The sequence below is a fragment of the Colius striatus genome, unplaced genomic scaffold (genome assembly GCF_028858725.1).
Source record: "Colius striatus isolate bColStr4 unplaced genomic scaffold, bColStr4.1.hap1 scaffold_35, whole genome shotgun sequence".
Lineage (NCBI taxonomy): Eukaryota > Metazoa > Chordata > Aves > Coliiformes > Coliidae > Colius > Colius striatus.
In genome coordinates, this window is record NW_026908519.1 from 76,400 (window position 1) to 98,228 (window position 21,829).

At 62.7% G+C, this 21,829-nt stretch overlaps 2 protein-coding genes across 2 annotated transcripts; one reads left to right on the forward strand and one right to left on the reverse strand.

The window, feature by feature from the left end:
• Positions 1-803: 803 nt before the first annotated feature.
• LOC133629243 (class I histocompatibility antigen, F10 alpha chain-like) lies at positions 804-3,582 on the forward strand. Its single transcript, XM_062019897.1, has 5 exons — positions 804-940; positions 1,608-1,785; positions 2,222-2,485; positions 2,819-3,091; positions 3,368-3,582. Exons 2-5 carry the CDS (start codon positions 1,722-1,724, stop codon positions 3,379-3,381), a joined length of 615 nt encoding a protein of 204 aa, XP_061875881.1. The 5' UTR covers positions 804-940; positions 1,608-1,721; the 3' UTR covers positions 3,382-3,582.
• Positions 3,583-4,508: 926 nt separating this feature from the next.
• On the reverse strand, positions 4,509-21,231 carry LOC133629239 (antigen peptide transporter 2-like). Its single transcript, XM_062019891.1, has 11 exons — positions 20,561-21,231; positions 20,364-20,472; positions 20,155-20,285; positions 19,858-20,063; positions 17,437-17,634; positions 17,217-17,345; positions 16,946-17,134; positions 8,071-8,244; positions 7,838-7,997; positions 4,814-4,950; positions 4,509-4,727 (listed from the first exon to the last, which is right to left on the reverse strand). Exons 1-11 carry the CDS (start codon positions 21,036-21,038, stop codon positions 4,509-4,511), a joined length of 2,130 nt encoding a protein of 709 aa, XP_061875875.1. The 5' UTR covers positions 21,039-21,231.
• Positions 21,232-21,829: the final 598 nt, after the last annotated feature.

Here is a 21,829-nt window from a genome sequence, read left to right on the forward strand (position 1 = left end):
CCAGGGAGGGTGTGGAGGCTCCTTCTCAGGAGGTTCCCAAACCCAACTGGACACGTTCCTGTGCTGAGAGGTGCCTGTTCCTGAGGCTGAGAGGTGCCCCCTAACCAAGGAGGGACCTTCTGGGGTGTGTGGTGTGGTAGCCAATGGTGAGAAGGGACAGGAGGGGTTGGGGGGAGCTGCTGGGGCAGCGGTGTCCCTGTGGGGGTGGCTGAGCTCTGGGGCTGAGGACAAGGTCTGATCAAAGCTGTGGCAATGGGCACCAGTCAGACCCAGGGGACCCCGGCACTGGGGATCAAGGGGGGCACAGATACATCATGAGAGAGGAGCCAGGGGTCTGCTGGGAGAGGGGGCTGAGGGACATGGGGACCAGATCTGATCAGAGCTGTGCAAATGGGCACTGAAGAAGGTCTCCTGCCCTGAGGCCAGAGGGATGGGTGCTGAGGAGAAAGTCTCCTGCCCTGAGGCCAGAGGGATGGGTGCTGAGGAGAAGGTCTCCTGCCCTGAGGCCATGACAATGGGCACTGGGGTGAAGGTTTCTCTCTCTGAAGCCACAGCAGTGGCACTGAGGGGGAGGTCTCCTGCTCTGAGCTGTGCAGAGGGTCACTGGAAGGTGCTGTGGGAGCTGTGTGGAGCCGTTTCAGGGAGCAGATTCCCGTCAGATTCCTGTGAGAACTTGCTCAAATCTCCCAGCTCTGAGTCACAGCCGTCTCGGGCTGAACCAATTGGCTCCCTCCACGATCACTTCTGAAGAGGCAACAGCCAGCAGAGGTCTCTTCCTTCTTTTCTGGGGGGTGGTGGAAGGGGTGGGATGAGAGAGAGAAGCAGAGCCCAAGGTGGGTGAGGGGAGAGAGGAGGAGGTGTGCTGGAGCAGAGACCCCCCTGCTCCCTGTGGGGAGATGACAGCCTGTCCCCCAGCAAGCTCTGCAGAGGAGTGGTGAAGGTGAGATTCGTTGGCAGCTCGTGGCCTCGTTTCCAGCTCCTCATGTTCCTCATCCTCCCTGTTCCCCATGGCCCCATCCCCTCTCCCACCCTCCCCATCCCAATCCCACGTATCCCCATCCTCAGCTCCTCCCTTCCCTCACCCTCCATCCCCTGCTGTGCCCCCTTGTCCCCTGCCCTGCAGCAGCAGAGACCAGGGACCCAAGGGACAAGGGTGGACCCCCAGCCCAGGATCAGAGGTTTGCTGGGAAAGAGACCCAGGGGACCACAGGGCTGGGACCAGCCAGACCCAGGGGGTTTTGGGCCTGGGGATGAACGGGGGGGCACAGAGAGCAGGGGACAGCATAGGAGAGGAGCCAGGGGTCTGCTGGGCCAGGGGACCAAGGGACATGGAGACCAGGGAGCCACAGAGAGCAGGGATCCAGGGGAACCCCCTCCAAGACCAAGGGGGCTGTGGAGAGGGGACCAGAGGACAAGAGCACCAGAGGCTTGAGGGTCACAAGGAGAGGGGGTCGAGGGGGATCCCCAATAAGAAGGGCTGCTGGGAGAGGGACCCAGGGCACACGGGGCTCGGGTCTGATCAAAGCTGTGCAGATGAGCACTGAAGAAGGTCTCTTGGCCCGAGGCCAGGGAGATGGGCGCTGGGATGAAGGTTGCTCTCTCTGAAGCTCGGATCGTGCTGCCGTTGGCTGCGGGCGGCCGGGGGCGGGTCCGATGGTGAGGTGAGACAGGAGGCAGAGCCGGGGCAGGAGGCAGAGCCGGGGCAGGAGCGGAGCGGAGCGATGGGTCCGGTCCGGGCGCTGGGAATGGGGCTGCTGCTGGGGGTCGTCTGCGGAGCGGCGAGTGGTGAGTGCGGGGGCACCCGGGAGCCCCTTTGGTGGCCACAGGGGACTCCCCTGACCCCTTTTCTCAGGCATCGCGACACCCCCCCCCCACCCTCCCCAGCCCTGGAGCCGATTTCCACTCCCCAGACTCTCCCTGCGCTGTGCACCCCCTGGGCCGAGGACTCCCCTGGACCCCCTTCCCTCTTATCCCGAGCCCCCACTCTCAGAACCCCCTTTCCTTGCCACCACAATCCCCTGAGCTCCTCTTCCCGGGACCCCCCTCCCGGATACACCCCGTTTCCCCACAGCCCCCCCCAGAGCCGCATCCCACCCCCTGAACTGCTCCCTTGGCATCCCCCCGCGGTGAACCCCGCTGCCCACCCCATCGCCCCCATAACCCGTTGTGTGCCCGGCCCCGCTGCCCCCCACCTCTCACCCCCCTCCTCGTGTCCCCTCAGGGCTCCACTCCCTGCGCTGCTTCGGTGTCGCGCTGTCGGAGCCCAGCCCGGGGCTGCCCCAGTACGTTGAAGCCTGGGACATGGACGGGACCCTCATCTCATCCTACGACAGCGACAGGGGGAGGGCAGTGCCGAGGGTGGGCTGGATGGCTGCCAACATGACCCCTGAGGACTGGGACAGCTGGACCCAGGTCGCCAAGTACAACCACAAGATCGCTCACGGGCACCTGGACGTTGCTCAGATCCTCTACAACCAGAGAGGGGGTGAGTGTGGGCTCGCAGTTGGGGCTCCCTGGGGCTGCAGAGTTCCCAGCCCCTTGAGATCCTGCCCTGCCCCAGAGCCAAGGGGCTTCCAGAGGGGCTTCCCCACCCCATTGCATCATCCTAAGCCCATGCAGCCCCTCGCTGAGCCAGGGTGCTGTGGGGTGGGTGCCAACCCAACCGTGCCCTGGCTGCTGGGGGGGCTGTGGCACAGCATTACACACCCCCCTGAGGGCTGCAGGACCCTCACACAGGGCTGGACGGGGGGGGTCTGTGCCCCAGCGAGGGCTCAGGGCTGCAGCAGCCCCTCAGCCACGGTCCCTGCTCTTGTTTGAGGTGCTCACACGTGGCAGCACATGTACGGCTGTGACCTGCTGGAGGACGGGAGCACCAGGGGCTATTGGCAGCACGCCTACGATGGGAGGGACTTCATCGCCTTCCACACCGACACGATGACGTTCAGCGCGGCGGAGGCGGCGGCACAAAGAGTCAAGAGCAAGTTGGAGGAAGGGAATCTTCCTGAGCAGCTGAAGCGCTACCTGGAGGGCACCTGCATGGAGTGGCTGAGGAGATACGTGAGCTACGGGCGGGAGATGCTGGAGAGGAAAGGTGAGGGCGAGACGGGAGCCTGGGGCTGGGATGGGGAGGGGTGGGGGGGCCATGTGCCACCCCTCACCCACAGCCGCTCCCCAGAGCCCCCCACGGTGCGAGTGTTGGGGTCTGGGGGGCTGGGAGGGGCTGTGGGCACGAGCTGCTGCCCTCTGGGAGCCCCCGTGCCCGGTGGGACAAGGAGGGAGATGGTACGGTGCCAACTTGCCCTGTTGCAGCGGGTTGGGGACAGGGAGGTGGCCCTGGGTGACACTGTCTCTTCCCCTGTCCCTGCAGCCAGCACGATCTGAGCACCCCGGCAGAGGCCGGCCCAGGGCTGGATGTGACCCCCTGGACCCAGCTGGCAGCGGCTGATGGGGCAGCAGAACTTGCCCTTTGCCCCCGTGTGGCACCGGGCAGGGCACTTGTCAGCGCTGCCCTTCCCTGTGCAAGCTGCAGCCCAGCTCTGCCTGGCCACCTTCCCTGCACACAATAAACCCCCTGCTTTGGCATCCTGGGGAGTTGGTTTCCTTGGCAGCAGTGTGGGGTTGAGGGGTGGAGACTGATGGGGTGGGGGGAGCTCAGCAGTGGGACGGTCCCTCAGCTGCCCCCCTTGAGCAGAGGGGTTGGCAGAGGCTGAGAGGTGCCCCCCAACCAAGGAGGGACCTTCTGGGGTGTGTGGTGTGGTAGCCAATGGTGAGAAGGGACAGGGGGGGGTTGGGGGGAGCTGCTGGGGCAGTGGTGTCCCTGTGGGGGTGGCTGAGCTCTGGGGCTGAGGAGAAGGTCTGATCAAAGCTGTGCCAATGGGCACCAGTCAGACCCAGGGGGTTTTGGGCCTGGGGATGAACGGGGGGGGGGGGCACAGAGAGCAGGGGACAGCATAGGAGAGGAGCCAGGGGTCTGCTGGGCCAGGGGACCAAGGGACATGGAGACCAGGGAGCCACAGGGAGCAGGGATCCAGGGGAACCCCCTCCGAGACCAAGAGGGGACCAGAGGACATGAGCACCAGAGGCTTGAGGAGAGGGGATTGAAGGGGACCCCCCAACAAGATGAGAGGGGCTGCTGGGAGAGGGACCCAGGGCACACCAGAAAGGGGGACACAGGAGGGGATCCAAGGGGACAGAGGTGTCACCTCTCACCTGTGTCCAGCATCACGTCCTGGGTGCAACCAGAAGGTTTATTTCAGACCCCTGGTGACCCCCAGCCCCGCTGGCACCCCTGGGCACCCCCAGGCAGCGGAGCTGGGTGGCAACGAGCCCAGTTCCCCCAGCACAGCTCTCACCACCCCTGGGCACAGCTTCCAGCGCCCCCAGCCCTCACCCTCACCTCAGTGCCCTCACCCTCACTCCTCCTGTCCCTCCTCTCCCCTCCCACTTCAGCTTTGCTCTGCACACCCCCCACCCCCCCAGGCGGGCAGCACCCTCCCAGCCCTCCCCCCTCAGCCCATCCCCGGGCTCTCTGGCGCCCCTGTGCCGGGGCAGCGCTGCAGGAGGTGGCTGTAGGGCCCGTGGTGGCTTTGCAGCTCCGCTGGCGTCCCCATCTCCACCAGCTCTCCCCCGGCCAGCACCAGGACGCGCTGCGCCGCCCGTAGCGCCCGCGGGCAGTGGCTGATCAGCAGCACCGTCCGAGTCCTCCCGCTGCGCACCCACTGCTGAGGCTGGAGGGGGGACACACAAGTGGGGGTGCCCATCAGAGCCCGACCCTGCGGCTGGGGACGCCCCCCAACACCTCCCAGCTGCTCACCAGCAGCCAGCCCTCTCCATCCAGGGCGCTGGTGGCTTCGTCCAGGATGAGCACGGCGGGTCTGCGCAGCAGGGCGCGGGCGATGGCGATGCGCTGCTTCTGCCCCGCTGAGAGCTGCCCCCCGCCGTCCCCCACGGCTGCAGGGGGGAAGGACAAAGGCTGAGCAGGTCCCCAAGCATCTGGGGGGTCCCCACCAGGAGTGGGGGGCTCAGGGGACATGTGGAACAAGGAGACACAGGAAGAAGGGACCATGGGGACCAAGGAGACATGGGAAGGAGGGACCATGAGGACATGGGGATCAGAAGACAGGGGAAGGAGGGACCATGGTGACACAGGGACCAAGGAGACACGGGAAGGAGGGACCATGGGAACTAAGAAGACAAAGGAAGAAGGGACCATGAGGACATGGGGACCAAAGAGACATGAGAACGAAGGATCATGGGGTCCAAGGAGACATGGGAAGGAGGGACCATGGTGACATAGGGACCAAGGAGACATGGGAAGGAGGGACCATGGTGACATAGGGACCAAGGAGACATGGGAAGGAGGGACCATGGGGACCAAGAAGACAAAGGAAGAAGGGACCATGAGGACATGGGGTCCAAGGAGACATGGGAAGGAGGGACCATGGGGACATGTGGAACAAGGAGACATGGGAAGGAGGGACCATGGTGACATAGGGACCAAGGAGACATGGGAAGGAGGGACCATGGGGACTAAGACAGAGGAAGAAGGGACCATGGGGACATGGGGACCAAAGAGACACGGGAACGAAGGATCATGGGGTCCAAGGAGACATGGGAAGGAGGGACCATGGGGACCAAGAAGACAAAGGAAGAAGGGACCATGAGGACATGGGGTCCAAGGAGACATGGGAAGGAGGGACCATGGTGACATAGGGACCAAGGAGACATGGGAAGGAGGGACCATGGTGACATAGGGACCAAGGAGACATGGGAAGGAGGGACCATGGGGACCAAGAAGACACAGGGAGAAGGGACCATGAGGACATGGGGATCAGGAGACATGGGAAGGAGGGACCATGGGGACCAAGGAGACATGAGAAGTAGAGACCATGGGGTCCAAGGAGACATGGGAAGTAGAGACTATGGGGACATGGGGTCCAAGGAGACATGGGAAGTAGAGACTATGGGGACATGGGGTCCAAGGAGACATGGGAAGTAGAGACTATGGGGACATGGGGTCCAAGGAGACATGGGACAGAGGGACTCAGGGACCATGGGGACTAAGAAGACACAGGAAGAAGGGACCATGGGCACATGGGGTCCAAGAAGACACGGGAAGGAGGGACCATGGGGACCAAAGAGACACAGGAAGGAGGGACCATGGGGACATGTGGAACAAGGAGACATGGGACAGAGTGACTCAGGGGACATGGGGACTAAGAAGATACAGGGAGAAGGGACCGTGAGGACATGGGGATCAGGAGACATGGGAAGAAGGGACCATGGGGACCAAGGAGACATGAGAAGTAGAGACCATGGGCACATGGGGTCCAAGGAGACATGGGAAGAAAGGACCATGAGGACATGGGGACCAAAGAGACATGGGAAGAAAGGACCATGAGGACATGGGGACCAAAGAGACATGGGAAGGAGGGACCATGGGGACTAAGACAGAGGAAGGAGGGACCATGGGGACCAAGGACACATGGGAAGGAGGGACCATGGGGACATGTGGAACAAGGAGACATGGGACAGAGTGACTCGGGACATGGGGACTAAGAAGATACAGGAAGAAGGGACCATGAGGACATGTGGAACAAGGAGACATGGGAAGGAGGGACCATGGGGAACAAGGAGACACGGGAAGGAGGGACCATGGGGACCAAGAAGACAAAGGAAGAAGGGACCATGAGGACATGGGGTCCAAGGAGACATGGGAAGGAGGGACCATGGGGACATGTGGAACAAGGAGACATGGGAAGGAGGGACCATGGTGACATAGGGACCAAGGAGACATGGGAAGGAGGGACCATGGGGACTAAGAAGACACAGGGAGAAGGGACCATGAGGACATGGGGATCAGGAGACATGGGAAGAAGGGACCATGGGGACCAAGGAGACATGAGAAGTAGAGACCATGGGGTCCAAGGAGACATGGGAAGAAAGGACCATGGGGACATGGGAGCCAAGGAGACAACGGGACAGAGTGACTCAGGGGACATGGGGACTAAGAAGACACAAGAAGAAGGGACCGTGAGGACCAAGGAGACATGGGAAGGAGGGACCATGGGGATATGGGGACCAGAGAGACATTGGAAGGAGAGACCATGGGAACTAAGAAGATAGAGGAAGAAGGGACCATGAGGACATGGGTAGCAAGGAGACATGGGAAGGAGGGACCATGAAGACACAGGAAGGAGGGACCATGGGGACCACGGAGACATGGGAAGAAAGGACCATGGGGACTAAGAAGACATGGGAAGGAGGGACCATGGGGACCAAGGAGACATGGGAAGGAGGGACCATGAAGACACAGGAAGGAGGGACCATGGGGACCAAGGAGACATGGGAAGAAAGGACCATGGGGACATGAGGACCAAGGAAACATAGGAAGGAGGGACCATGGGGACCAAGAAGACATAGGAAGGAGGGACCATGGGGACATGGGAGCCAAGAAGACATGAGAAGGAGGAACTATGGGGTCCAAGGAGACATGGGACAGAGTGACTCAGGGGACGTGGGGACTAAGAAGACACAGAAAGGAGGGACCATGGGGACCAAGGAGACATGGGAAGGAGGGACCATGGGGACCAAGGAGACACAGGAAGGAGGGACCATGAGGACGCGGGGATCAGGAGACATGGGAAGGAGGGACCATGGGGACCAAGGAGACATGGGAAGGAGAGACCATGGGGACCAAGGAGACATGGGAAGGAGGGACCATGGGGACTAAGAAGACACAGGAAGGAGGGACCATGGGGACCAAGGAGACACGAGAAAGAAGGATCATGGGGACTAAGAAGACACAGAAAGGAGGGACCATGGCCCCACCACCCACCTGTGTCAAAGCCTCGCTCCAGCGCCGTGATGAAGCCGAGCGCGCCGGCGGCGGCAGCGGCCGCCCTCACCTCGTCCTCCCCGCAGCCTTCCAGCCCCAGGGTGATGTTGTCTCGGATGGTGCCAGAGAAGAGCACGGGTTCCTGTGCCACTGACACCACCTACCCCCGGGGACAGGCTGAGCAGGGTGCCCCTGGGTCCCCTCCCCGGTGCCCAGCCGCCGCTCGGCCTCACCTGCCGGTGCAGGTAGCGGTGCTCGTAGTCCCGCAGCGCTGCCCCATCCAGCAGCACCTCCCCGCTCCTGGGCTCGTAGAGCCGCTGCAGCAGCCCTGCACAGCTGCTCTTGCCACTGCCGTTGTGTCCCGCCAGCGCCGTCACCTCCCCGGGGAGCAGCTCGAAGGACACGTCCTGGTGGGGTGGGAGAAGGGCAGAGGGATGCAGTGCTGGGGGGTCAGGGATACCCCGAGTCCCCTGCTTGGAAGCACTGAGCCCTTGTGGGCTTGATGGCTGAGAACAAGCACTGAGCTCATCCAGCCATGGCCCCCTCAGCAGCTCAGCACCATGGCTTTGGGGTCCCTGCAGGGCTGGGCACTGCCCCAGCTCCCTGGGCAGCCTGGCACAGGGGTGACACCCCTCTGAGGGAAACGGTTCTGCCTCAGCTCCAGCCTCAACCTCCCCTGGGGCAACTTGAGGCTGTTTCCTCTTGTTCTCCTGGAGAGACCAACCCCAACCTCCCCACATCTGTCAGGGAGTGTCAGAGAGGGCTCCTGTGTCCTCTCAGCCTCCCCTTCTCCAGGCTCAACACCCCCATTCCCTCAGCCCCTGCCCAGCCCCTTGTGCTCCAGCCCCTTCCCCAGCTCTGTGCCCGGCTCTGGCCATGCTGCAGCCCCTCAGTGTCCCTGTGGCAGCGAGTGAGGGGCCCAATCCTGCCTCCAGTCCTGGAGCTGCAGCCCCTCAATGTCCCTGTGGCAGCGAGTGAGGGGTCCAATCCTGCCTCCAGTCCTGGAGCTGCAGCCCCTCAGTGTCCCTGTGGCAGGGAGTGAGGGGCCCAATCCTGCCTCCAGTCCTGGAGCTGCAGCCCCTCAGTGTCCCTGTGGCAGCAAGTGAGGGGCCCAATCCTGCCTCCAGCCCTGGAGCTGCAGCCCCTCAGTGTCCCTGTGACAGTGACTGAGGGGCCCAATCCTGCCTCCAGCCCTGGAGCTGCAGCACCTCAGTGTCCCTGTGGCAGTGAGTGAGGGGCCCAATCCTGCCTCCAGCCCTGGAGCTGCAGCCCCTCAGTGTCCCTGTGACAGTGACTGAGGGGCCCAATCCTGCCTCCAGTCCTGGAGCTGCAGCCTCCCCAGGGCCCAGCACAGGGGACAATCCCTGTCCTGCTCCTGCTACCACCCCAGTGCTGCCACCAGCCAGGATGCCACTGGCCTCTTGCCCACCTGGGCACGCTGCTGGCTCATGTTCAGCCACTGGCATCAACCCCCTCAGGCCCTTTCCAGCCCCTCTGTCCCAGCCTGGAGCAGGACCTGGGCTTGGTGAGGCCCAAGGGCAGGACCTGGCACTTGGGCAACCTGATGCCATTGCCCTCAGCCCATTGCCCCAGCCTGGGCAGGGCTCTCTGAAGAGCCTCCCTGCCCTCAGGCACATCTACATGCCCACACAGCTCCTGTCAGCTGAGATCTTAATGAGGATGTACTTGGTTGCCTCACCCACTGATAAAGCTGTTCAACAGCCCAGGCCCCAGCACTGAGCCCTGGGGAACACACTGGTGTGACTGGGCACCAGCTGGATTTAACTCCATTCCCCACCACTGAGCCCAGACACCAACCAGTTTCCCACCCATCTCAGAGTGGGTCCATGCAAGCCACAGGCAGCCAGTTTCTCTGGGATGACACTGTGGACCAGCATCTACCTGCAGGATGAGGCACTCAGGATGTGGTGCAGGGTGCTCAAGGACACCTGAATCCCCTTTTTGGAGACCCCCCCAGTCCCTAGCTATGGGACCTCCAAGATCTCTGGCTGTACCTGCAGGACAAGGCACTCAGGCTGCAGTGGTGGGTGCTCCAGGACACCTCAGCCACCTCCTTGGCTACTTCCAAGCTCCCTCCTTGGTGATCTGAGCCCCCTTCTTATGCACATCTGACCCCTGAGGCCCCCTGAGCCCTTTCCTTGGAGACCCCCTCCCCAACCCCTAGGCTGCACCTCTAGGACAAGGCACTCAGGACATAGCAGTGGGTGCTCAGGGACATCTGAATCTCCTCCTTGAAGACCCCAAGCCCCTTCCTTGTGGATCCCAGAGCCCCTGGGCTGTACCTGCAGGACAAGGCACTCAGGCTGCAGTGGTGGGTGCTCAAGGACACCTCAGCCACCTCCTTGGCTACCTCCAAGCTCCCTCCTTAACGATCTGAGCCTCATCCTTAAGCACCCCTGAGCCCTGAGGACCACTGAGCCCTTTCCTTGGAGCCCCCCTGCCCAGCCCCTGGGCTGCACCTGCAGGACAAGGCACTCAGACTGCAATGGTGAGTGCTCGAGGACACCTCAGCCACCTCCTTGGCTACCTCCAAGCTCCCTCCTTGGTGATCTGAGCCCCCTTCTTAAGCACATCTGACCCCTGAGGACCACTGAGCCCTTTCTTTGGGGACCCCCTCCCCAGCCCCTGGACTGTACCTGCAGGACAAGGCACTCAGGCTGCAGTGGTGGGTGCTCAAGGACACCTCAGCCACCTCCTTGGCTACCTCCAAGCTCCCTCCTTAACGATCTGAGCCTCATCCTTAAGCACCCCTGAGCCCTGAGGACCACTGAGCCCTTTCCTTGGAGCCCCCCTGCCCAGCCCCTGGGCTGCACCTCTAGGACAAGGCACTCAGGACATAGCAGTGGGTGCTCAGGGACATCTGAATCTCCTCCTTGAAGACCCCAAGCCCCTTCCTTGTGGACCCCAGAGCCCCTGGGCTGTACCTGCAGGACAAGGCACTCAGACTGCAGTGGTGGGTGCTCCAGGACACCTCAGCCACCTCCTTGGCTACTTCCAAGCTCCCTCCTTGGTGATCTGAGCCTCATCCTTAAGCACTTCTGACCCCTGAGGACCCCTGAGCCCTTTCCTTGGGGACCCCCTCCCCAGCCCCTGGGCTGTACCTGCAGCACAAGGCACTCAGCCTGCAGTGGTAGATGCTCGAGGACACCTCAGCCACCTCCTTGGCTACCTCCAAGCTCCCTCCTTAACGATCTGAGCCTCATCCTTAAGCACCCCTGAGCCCTGAGGACCACTGAGCCCTTTCCTTGGAGACCCCCTCCCCAGCCCCTGGGCTGAACCTGCAGCACAAGGCACTCAGGCTGCAGTGGTGGGTGCTCAAGGACACCTCAGCCACCTCCTTGGCTACCTCCAAGCTCCCTCCTTGGTGATCTGAGCCCCCTTCTTAAGCACTTCTGACCCCTGAGGACCACTGAGCCCTTACCTTGGAGCCCCCCTGCCCAGGGCCTTGGATGTACCTGCATGACAAGGCCCTTGTGATGTTGCAGTGGGTGCTCAGAGGCACTTTAATCTCCTCCTTGAAGACCCCAAGCCCCTTCCTTGTGGACCCCAGAGCCCCTGGGCTGTACCTGCAGGACAAGGCACTCAGACTGCAGTGATCGGTGCTCGAGGACACCTCAGCCACCTCCTTGGCTACCTCCAAGCTCCCTCCTTGGTGATCTGAGCCTCATCCTTAAGCACTTCTGACCCCTGAGCCCTTTCCCTGGAGCCCCCCTGCCCAGCCCCTGGGCTGCACCTGCAGCACAAGGCACTCAGGCTGCAGTGATGGATGCTCAAGGACACCTCAGCCACCTCCTTGGCTACCTCCAAGCTCCCTCCTTGGTGATCTGAGACACTTCCTTAGGGACTCCTGAGACCCCTTAAGCACATCTGAGCCCTGAATCCCTTCCTTGTGGAACCTGCCCAGCCCCTGGGCTGCACCTGCAGGACAAGGCCCTAGGGATGTGGCAGTGGGTGCTCAGGGGACACCTGAACCTCCTCCTGAAGACCCCCAAGCCCCTTCCTTGTGGACCCCAGAGCCCCTTGGATGAACCTGCAGGACAAGGCACTCAGGCTGCAGTGGTGAGTGCTCGAGGACACCTCAGCCACCTCCTTGGCTACCTCCAAGCTCCCTCCTTGGTGATCTGAGCCCCCTTCTTATGCACATCTGACCCCTGAGGCCCCCTGAGCCCTTTCCTTGGAGACCCCCTCCCCAACCCCTAGGCTGCACCTCTAGAACAAGGCACTCAGGACATGGCAGTGGGTGCTCAAAGACACCTGAATCTCCTCCTTGAAGACCCCAAGCCCCTTCCTTGTGGATCCCAGAGCCCCTGGGCTGTACCTGCAGGACAAGGCACTCAGGCTGCAGTGGTGGGTGCTCAAGGACACCTCAGCCACCTCCTTGGCTACCTCCAAGCTCCCTCCTTAACGATCTGAGCCTCATCCTTAAGCACCCCTGAGCCCTGAGGACCACTGAGCCCTTTCCTTGGAGCCCCCCTGCCCAGCCCCTGGGCTGCACCTCTAGGACAAGGCACTCAGGACATAGCAGTGGGTGCTCAGGGACATCTGAATCTCCTCCTTGAAGACCCCAAGCCCCTTCCTTGTGGACCCCAGAGCCCCTGGGCTGTACCTGCAGGACAAGGCACTCAGGCTGCAGTGGTGGGTGCTCCAGGACATCTCAGCCACCTCCTTGGCTACCTCCAAGCTCCCTCCTTGGTGATCTGAGCCCCCTTCTTAAGCACATCTGACCCCTGAGGACCACTGAGCCCTTTCTTTGGGGACCCCCTCCCCAGCCCCTGGACTGTACCTGCAGGACAAGGCACTCAGGCTGTAGTGGTGGGTGCTCAAGGACACCTCAGCCACCTCCTTGGCTACCTCCAAGCTCCCTCCTTAACAATCTGAGCCTCATCCTTAAGCACCCCTGAGCCCTGAGGACCACTGAGCCCTTTCCTTGGAGACCCCCTGCCCAGCCCCTGGGCTGTACCTGCAGGACAAGGCACTCAGGCTGCAGTGGTGGGTGCTCCGGGACACCTCAGCCACCTCCTTGGCTACCTCCAAGCTCCCTCCTTAACAATCTGAGCCTCATCCTTAAGCACTTCTGACCCCTGAGCCCTTTCCTTGGAGCCCCCCTCCCCAGCCCCTGGGCTGTACCTGCAGCACAAGGCACTCAGCCTGCAGTGGTAGATGCTCGAGGACACCTCAGCCACCTCCTTGGCTACCTCCAAGCTCCCTCCTTAACGATCTGAGCCTCATCCTTAAGCACCCCTGAGCCCTGAGGACCACTGAGCCCTTTCCTTGGAGACCCCCTCCCCAGCCCCTGGGCTGAACCTGCAGCACAAGGCACTCAGGCTGCAGTGGTGGGTGCTCAAGGACACCTCAGCCACCTCCTTGGCTACCTCCAAGCTCCCTCCTTGGTGATCTGAGCCCCCTTCTTAAGCACTTCTGACCCCTGAGGATCCCTGAGCCCTTTCCTTGGAGCCCCCCTGCCCAGGGCCTTGGATGTACCTGCATGACAAGGCCCTTGTGATGTTGCAGTGGGTGCTCAGAGGCACTTTAATCTCCTCCTTGAAGACCCCAAGCCCCTTCCTTGTGGACCCCAGAGCCCCTGGGCTGTACCTGCAGGACAAGGCACTCAGACTGCAGTGATCGGTGCTCGAGGACACCTCAGCCACCTCCTTGGCTACCTCCAAGCTCCCTCCTTGGTGATCTGAGCCTCATCCTTAAGCACCCCTGACCCCTGAGGACCCCTGAGCCCTTTCCTTGGAGCCCCCCTGCCCAGCCCCTGGGCTGTACCTGCAGGACAAGGCACTCAGACTGCAGTGATGGGTGCTCCAGGACACCTCAGCCACCTCCTTGGCTACCTCCAAGCTCCCTCCTTGGTGATCTGAGACACTTCCTTAGGGACTCCTGAGACCCCTTAAGCACATCTGAGCCCTGAATCCCTTCCTTGTGGAACCTGCCCAGCCCCTGGGCTGCACCTGCAGGACAAGGCCCTAGGGATGTGGCAGTGGGTGCTCAGGGGACACCTGAACCTCCTCCTGAAGACCCCCAAGCCCCTTCCTTGTGGACCCCAGAGCCCCTTGGATGAACCTGCAGGACAAGGCACTCAGGCTGCAGTGGTGAGTGCTCGAGGACACCTCAGCCACCTCCTTGGCTACCTCCAAGCTCCCTCCTTGGTGATCTGAGCCCCCTTCTTATGCACATCTGACCCCTGAGGCCCCCTGAGCCCTTTCCTTGGAGCCCCCCTGCCCAGCCCCTGGGCTGCACCTCTAGAACAAGGCACTCAGGACATAGCAGTGGGTGCTCAGGGACATCTGAATCTCCTCCTTGAAGACCCCAAGCCCCTTCCTTGTGGACCCCAGAGCCCCTGGGCTGTACCTGCAGGACAAGGCACTCAGGCTGCAGTGGTGGGTGCTCCAGGACATCTCAGCCACCTCCTTGGCTACCTCCAAGCTCCCTCCTTGGTGATCTGAGCCCCCTTCTTAAGCACATCTGACCCCTGAGGACCACTGAGCCCTTTCTTTGGGGACCCCCTCCCCAGCCCCTGGACTGTACCTGCAGGACAAGGCACTCAGGCTGCAGTGGTGGGTGCTCAAGGACACCTCAGCCACCTCCTTGGCTACCTCCAAGCTCCCTCCTTAACGATCTGAGCCTCATCCTTAAGCACCCCTGAGCCCTGAGGACCACTGAGCCCTTTCCTTGGAGCCCCCCTGCCCAGCCCCTGGGCTGCACCTCTAGGACAAGGCACTCAGGACATAGCAGTGGGTGCTCAGGGACATCTGAATCTCCTCCTTGAAGACCCCAAGCCCCTTCCTTGTGGACCCCAGAGCCCCTGGGCTGTACCTGCAGGACAAGGCACTCAGGCTGCAGTGGTGGGTGCTCCAGGACACCTCAGCCACCTCCTTGGCTACCTCCAAGCTCCCTCCTTAACGATCTGAGCCTCATCCTTAAGCACCCCTGAACCCTGAGGACCACTGAGCCCTTTCCTTGGAGACCCCCTGCCCAGCCCCTGGGCTGTACCTGCAGGACAAGGCACTCAGGCTGCAGTGGTGGGTGCTCCAGGACACCTCAGCCACCTCCTTGGCTACCTCCAAGCTCCCTCCTTAACAATCTGAGCCTCATCCTTAAGCACTTCTGACCCCTGAGCCCTTTCCTTGGAGCCCCCCTGCCCAGCCCCTGGGCTGTACCTGCAGCACAAGGCACTCAGCCTGCAGTGGTAGATGCTCGAGGACACCTCAGTCACCTCCTTGGCTACTTCCAAGCTCCCTCCTTGGTGATCTCAGCCTCATCCTTAAGCACCCCTGAGCCCTGAGGACCACTGAGCCCTTTCCTTGGAGACCCCCTGCCCAGCCCCTGGGCTGTACCTGCAGGACAAGGCACTCAGGCTGCAGTGGTGGGTGCTCCAGGACATCTCAGCCACCTCCTTGGCTACCTCCAAGCTCCCTCCTTGGTGATCTGAGCCCCCTTCTTATGCACATCTGACCCCTGAGGACCACTGAGCCCTTTCTTTGGGGACCCCCTCCCCAGCCCCTGGACTGTACCTGCAGGACAAGGCACTCAGGCTGCAGTGGTGGGTGCTCAAGGACACCTCAGCCACCTCCTTGGCTACCTCCAGGCTCCCTCCTTGGTGATCTCAGCCTCATCCTTAAGCACTTCTGACCCCTGAGGACCACTGAGCCCTTTCTTTGGGGACCCCCTCCCCAGCCCCTGGACTGTACCTGCAGGACAAGGCACTCAGGACATAGCGGTGGGTGCTCAGGGACACCTGAATCTCCTCCTTGAAGACCCCAAGCCCCTTCCTTGTGGACCCCAGAGCCCCTGGGCTGTACCTGCAGCACAAGGCACTCAGGCTGCAGTGGTGAGTGCTCGAGGACACCTCAGCCACCTCCTTGGCTACTTCCAAGCTCCCTCCTTGGTGATCTGAGCCCCCTTCTTAAGCACATCTGACCCCTGAGGACCACTGAGCCCTTTCTTTGGGGACCCCCTCCCCAGCCCCTGGGCTGCACCTCTAGGACAAGGCACTCAGGACATAGCGGTGGGTGCTCAGGGACACCTGAATCTCCTCCTTGAAGACCCCAAGCCCCTTCCTTGTGGACCCCAGAGCCCCTGGGCTGTACCTGCAGCACAAGGCACTCAGGCTGCAGTGGTGAGTGCTCGAGGACACCTCAGCCACCTCCTTGGCTACTTCCAAGCTCCCTCCTTGGTGATCTGAGCCCCCTTCTTAAGCACATCTGACCCCTGAGGACCACTGAGCCCTTTCTTTGGGGACCCCCTCCCCAGCCCCTGGACTGTATCTGCAGGACAAGGCACTCAGGCTGCAGTGGTGGGTGCTCCAGGACACCTCAGCCACCTCCTTGGCTACCTCCAAGCTCCCTCCTTAACGATCTGAGCCTCATCCTTAAGCACCCCTGAGCCCTGAGGACCACTGAGCCCTTTCCTTGGAGCCCCCCTGCCCAGCCCCTGGACTGTACCTGCAGGACAAGGCACTCAGGCTGCAGTGGTGGGTGCTCAAGGACACCTCAGCCACCTCCTTGGCTACCTCCAAGCTCCCTCCTTGGTGATCTGAGACACTTCCTTAGGGACTCCTGAGCCCCCTTAAGCACATCTGAGCCCTGAATCCCTTCCTTGTGGAACCTGCCCAGCCCCTGGGCTGCACCTGCAGGACAAGGCCCTTGGGATGTGGCAGTGGGTGCTCAGGGGACACCTGAATCTCCTCCTTGAAGACCCCAAGCCCCTTCCTTGTGGACCCCAGAGCCCCTGGGCTGTACCTGCAGCACAAGGCACTCAGGCTGCAGTGGTGAGTGCTCGAGGACACCTCAGCCACCTCCTTGGCTACTTCCAAGCTCCCTCCTTGGTGATCTGAGCCCCCTTCTTAAGCACATCTGACCCCTGAGGACCCCTGAGCCCTTTCCTTGGAGCCCCCCTGCCCAGCCCCTAGGCTGCACCTCTAGGACAAGGCACTCAGGCTGCAGTGGTGGGTGCTCAAGGACACCTCAGCCACCTCCTTGGCTACCTCCAAGCTCCCTCCTTGGTGATCTGAGCCTCATCCTTAAGCACTTCTGACCCCTGAGCCCTTTCCCTGGAGCCCCCCTGCCCAGCCCCTGGCCGTACCCGCAGCACGAGGCGCTCGGGGCGCGTGGGGTAGGCGAAGGAGACGCGCTGGAACACGACGTGGCCTCGCAGCGTGGCAGGTGCCCGGCTGCCCCCTCTGTCCCCGCTGGGTTCCAGCTCCAGGTACTCCCAGACCTTGCTCCCAGCCAGTGCTTTGCTCCTCAGGTCTCCGTGGCCAAACACCAGCGCCTGTGCCAGGGGTCAGGGGTGAGGGCAGAGGCACTGGGGGCTGGGTGGGTGGGATGTGCTGGAGGGTGATCTGAGCTCTCACCTCCACGCAGCGACCCACTTTGGCCTGGTAGAGGAGGAAGGTGACCAGGCTGCCAGCGGTGATGGTCCCTTGGCGGAGCTGCTGGTGCCCCTGGCAGAGCACCAGCACCTGTACAGCCAACTGCAGCGCCTGTGGGGATGGGGGAGAAGGTGGGTGGGTCAGGAGGGGGCGAACACAGAGGGCTGCTGGGTGCTGGGGGCTCCTCTAGTGCAGCCCTGACCCGCTGGATGAGGGTCAAAAGGGCTTTTTCCATGTCCATCTGCTTCGTCAGCCTCAGTGTCTCAGCCACAGCCTGGCTGTGCCGACCTTCCTCCTCCTCCTCCCCGGCGAAGGTCTGCACGGTCTCCATGGAGGACACGGCCTCCTGCACCACCGCTGCCGTGGCGGCTGTGGCGTCCAGCTTGGCTCTCTGCTGGGCCTGGGGAGGGTGAAGGGCTGGACTCAGCACCCCTGGGGTGATGAGGGGACACCCCAAAAGCTCTGTCCCCACCTCACCACCCCATCCCCATCCCACTGTGCTGACCTCTGACACCACCCTGTCCCCATCAGCCCCATCGACCTCCTTGACCTTCATCCCACCACCCCATCCACTGGACCCCCTTCCCAACCCCTGATCCCCATCCCATCATCCTGTGCCCATCCTCCCCATCTCACTATCCTGATCTTCACCCCACCACCCCATCCCACACTCCTGGTCTCCATTCCCCCCATCCCACCCTCCTGATCTCCATCTCTCCAGCCCACTCCCCTGGTCTCCATCCCATCCTCTTGGTCTCCATCTCTGCATCTGACTCCCCTGGTCTCCATCCCCCTTTCCCACTCTCCTGGTCTCCATCCCCTGGTCTCCATCCCACCACCCTGTTCCCACTCCACCATCCTGGTCTCCATCTCACCCTCCTGATCTCCCTCCCCCCCCATCCCACCCTCTTGTCCTCCATCCCACCACACCATCTCCATCCCACCACCCTGTTCCCATCCCACCATCCTGGTCTCCATCTCACCTTCCCACTTCCCTGGTCTCCATCCCACCCTCCTGGTCTCCATCCCACCATCTCCATCCCACTCTCCTGGTCTCTAATACTACTCCATCCACATCCCACCCCCCTGCTCTCCATCCCACCACCTCCTTCCCCAATCCCACTTCATCCCACCACCTCATCCATCCAACCCCCTTCCCAACCCCAGGGTACCCATTCCATCATCCTGTGCCCATCCTCCCCATCCCACACCCCTGATCTCCATCCCACCACCCCATTTCACTCCTCTGGTCTCCATCTCACCCTCCTGATCTCCATCCCACCCTCTTGGCCTCCATCTCACCACACCATCTCCATCCCACTCTCCTGATCTCCATCTTCCCATCCCATCCTTCTGATCTCCATCACCCCATCTGACTCCTCTGGTCTCCATCCCCCTTCCCACTCTCCTGGTCTCCATCTCACCCTCCAGATCTCCATCCCCCCCATCCCACCCTCTTGTCCTCCATCCCACCACACCATCTCCATCCCACCACCCTGTTCCCATCCCACCATCCTGGTCTCCATCTCCCCATCCCACCCTCCTGGTCTCCATCCCACCACACCATCTCCATCCCACTCTCCTGGTCTCTAATACTACTCCATCCACATCCCAGTCTCCTGGTCTCCATCCCACCACCTCCTTCCCCAATCCCAATCCCACTTCATCCCACCACCTCATCCATCCAACCCCCTTCCCAACCCCAGGGTACCCATTCCATCATCCTGTGCCCATCCTCCCCATCCCACACCCCTGATCTCCATCCCACCACCCCATTTCACTCCTCTGGTCTCCATCTCACCCTCCTGATCTCCATCCCACCCTCTTGGCCTCCATCTCACCACACCATCTCCATCCCACTCTCCTGATCTCCATCTCCCCATCCCATCCTTCTGATCTCCATCACCCCATCTGACTCCCCTGGTCTCCATCCCACTTTCCCACTCTCCTGGTCTCCATCCCACCAACCTGTTCCCACTCCACCATCCTGGTCTCCATCTCACCCTCCAGATCTCCACCCTCCCATCCCACCCTCTTGGCCTCCATCCCACCACACCATCTCCATCCCACTGTCCTGTTCTCTAATACTACTCCATCCATATCTCACTCTCCTAGTCTCCATCCCACCCTCCTGATCTCCATCTCCCCATCCCATCCTTCTGATGTCCATCACCCCATCTGACTCCCCTGGTCTCCATCCCCCTTCCCACTCTCCTGGTCTCCATCCCACCACCCTGTTCCCATCCCACCCTCCTGATCTCCATCTCCTCATCCCATCCTTCTGATTTCCATCTCCCCATCCCATCCTCCTGGTCTCCATCTCCCCTTCCCACTTCCCTGGTCTCCATCACCCCATCCCACCCCACTGGTCTCCATCCCACCACCCTGTTCCCATCCCACCATCCTGATCTCCATCTCCTCATCCCATCCTTCTGATCTCCATCTTCCCATCCCACCCTCCTCATCTCCATCCCACCACTCCATCTCTATCCCACTCTCCTAGTCCCTAACACCCCATCCACATCCCATCTCCCCTGCTCTCCATCCCACCACCTCCTTCCCCATTCCCACCCCTCTGGTCTCCCTCCTGTCCCCTCCATCCCCATCCCATCCCCAAGCCCACCTGGTACCGGGCATCATAGACCTTGCGGGCGGTGATGGTGAGGGGCACCTCGAGCAGTGCCAGCAGCACCAGCCTTGGTGACAGCCCCACCATGAAGCCAGCCAAGCACAACACCTTCACCAAGCTCCGTAAGCCCACGTTGGCGCTGTGTGGCACCGCCTGGCACAGTAGGGGCACGTCGTTGTCCAACCGGGCAGACAACTCGGCTGTGGGGACACTTAGGGGGGTCAGTGGGGTGGGGTTGGGGGTGCTGGGGGGTAGTGGGATGATAGAGGGACCCCCCCTCTCCCTTTTTACCTGCTGGCTTCCCCTGGAAGAAGGAAAGCTCCTGGCGTACCAGGCGGGAGAAGAGGCGGTGGCGGGTGCTCAGCTTGAGCCGAGCTTGTGCCCAAAAGAAGAGACCCCCCCGGCAGCCGGCGAAGAACGAGCTGGGAGGGGGCACAGACACACATCAGCCGCCCAGTGGGGGGCAGCCAGAGGGACGAGGAGGCGCTGGGGACACCCACCTGCCCAAATCAGCAGCGAGGACCAGCCCGACGGTGGAGACGGTGAGTCCGGCCCCACCACGGATGGCATCCAAGGCTCTACCGGTGCAATACGGCCCCGCAGCCTCCCCTGGTGCGGGGCGGCATCAGCGTGGGGAGGGGGCTGCAGCAACTCCAGGACCACCCCCCGACTCTCCTCCTCCTCCTCCTCCACTCACCCAACACGGCCAACACCAGGAAGAAGAAGCCCCCGCTGAGGACGGGCCACTCGCCGCACGCCAACACCAGCAGCCTCCGCACGCCCCCCGGTGCCCCGGTTCCCACGGGCTCGCCGGGCACCGGCACTGCCCAAGCCGCCAGCGCAGCGGCGGCCGCTCCGTGGCTCAGCACCAGCCAAGCCGGGGCGGCCGCGGCCAACAGCGCGGGGGCGGCACCGCGGGGCACCGCCAGGCTGCGGAGGCTGAGGAACGCGGCCGGGGTGATGCTGAGCACCACGGCGGCGGCTCCCCGCGGTCCCCCCGGGGCAAGGAGCCGCCCGGCGGTGGCCAGCACCGCGAGTCGCAGCGCGGCTTCCAGCCAGGCGGCCGCCGCGCCCCAGTGGGCTAGCGCCGGGGCTAAGTGGGCTAGTGCCGCCAGGGCTGCCAGGTCAACCAGCGGCAGCGCGACGGCGAGGCGGGCGGCGGGGGGCAGCGCCATGGCCGCGGCGGCGGCTCCCGGCACAGACCGGCGGCTCCCGGCGCGGATAACCCTCGGCAGCCTCCCGGTCGCCACCTTCAGCGTCCACTCGCCGCCTTTCGCTTTCACTTTCCCGGCCGCGCCGCGCCGAGCCGCTCCGGCTCCATCCTCCCGGCAACTGATGGCGCCGCCTCTCGCGGCCAATCACCGGTCGCTTCTCGTCCCTCCCCCCCAAAACCTCGGGAGTCACCCCCGGGAGTCCCCCGGGGGATTTACGGGACCCCCCCCCTCCCCCCCCGTGCCCGGCTCCCATCAGTGATCCCCGGTGACCCCCCCCTCGGTGCGCGGTGCCCCCCTGCCCGGTTCCCATCCCGCCCCCTCCCCGCGCGCTGCCGGTGGCGCCTCCTCCCTCCCCCCGCATCCCAAAATTCCCGCCCCCCTCCCCTCCCCCCGCTCCCATCGACTCGGTTTCGATTCGGTTTCCGAGAAACGGCGGCGGAACGATCGAGATCAGGATCGGGCTCGTGGCCGCGAGGAGGCGGAGAAGGGTCCCGGGAGCGGCACCGAGACACACCCGGACCGGACCGGGACACACCGGGTCACATCAGAACCAGCACCGGGACGCATCCGGACGCAACAAAACGCACCCGGACCGGACCGGGACACACCGGGAGGCATCAGAACCAGCACCGGGACACATCCGGACGCATCCAAACGCACCCGGACCGGACCGGGACACACCGGGAGGCATCAGAACCAGCATCGGGACACATCCGGACGCATCCAAACGCACCCGAACCGAACCGGGACAC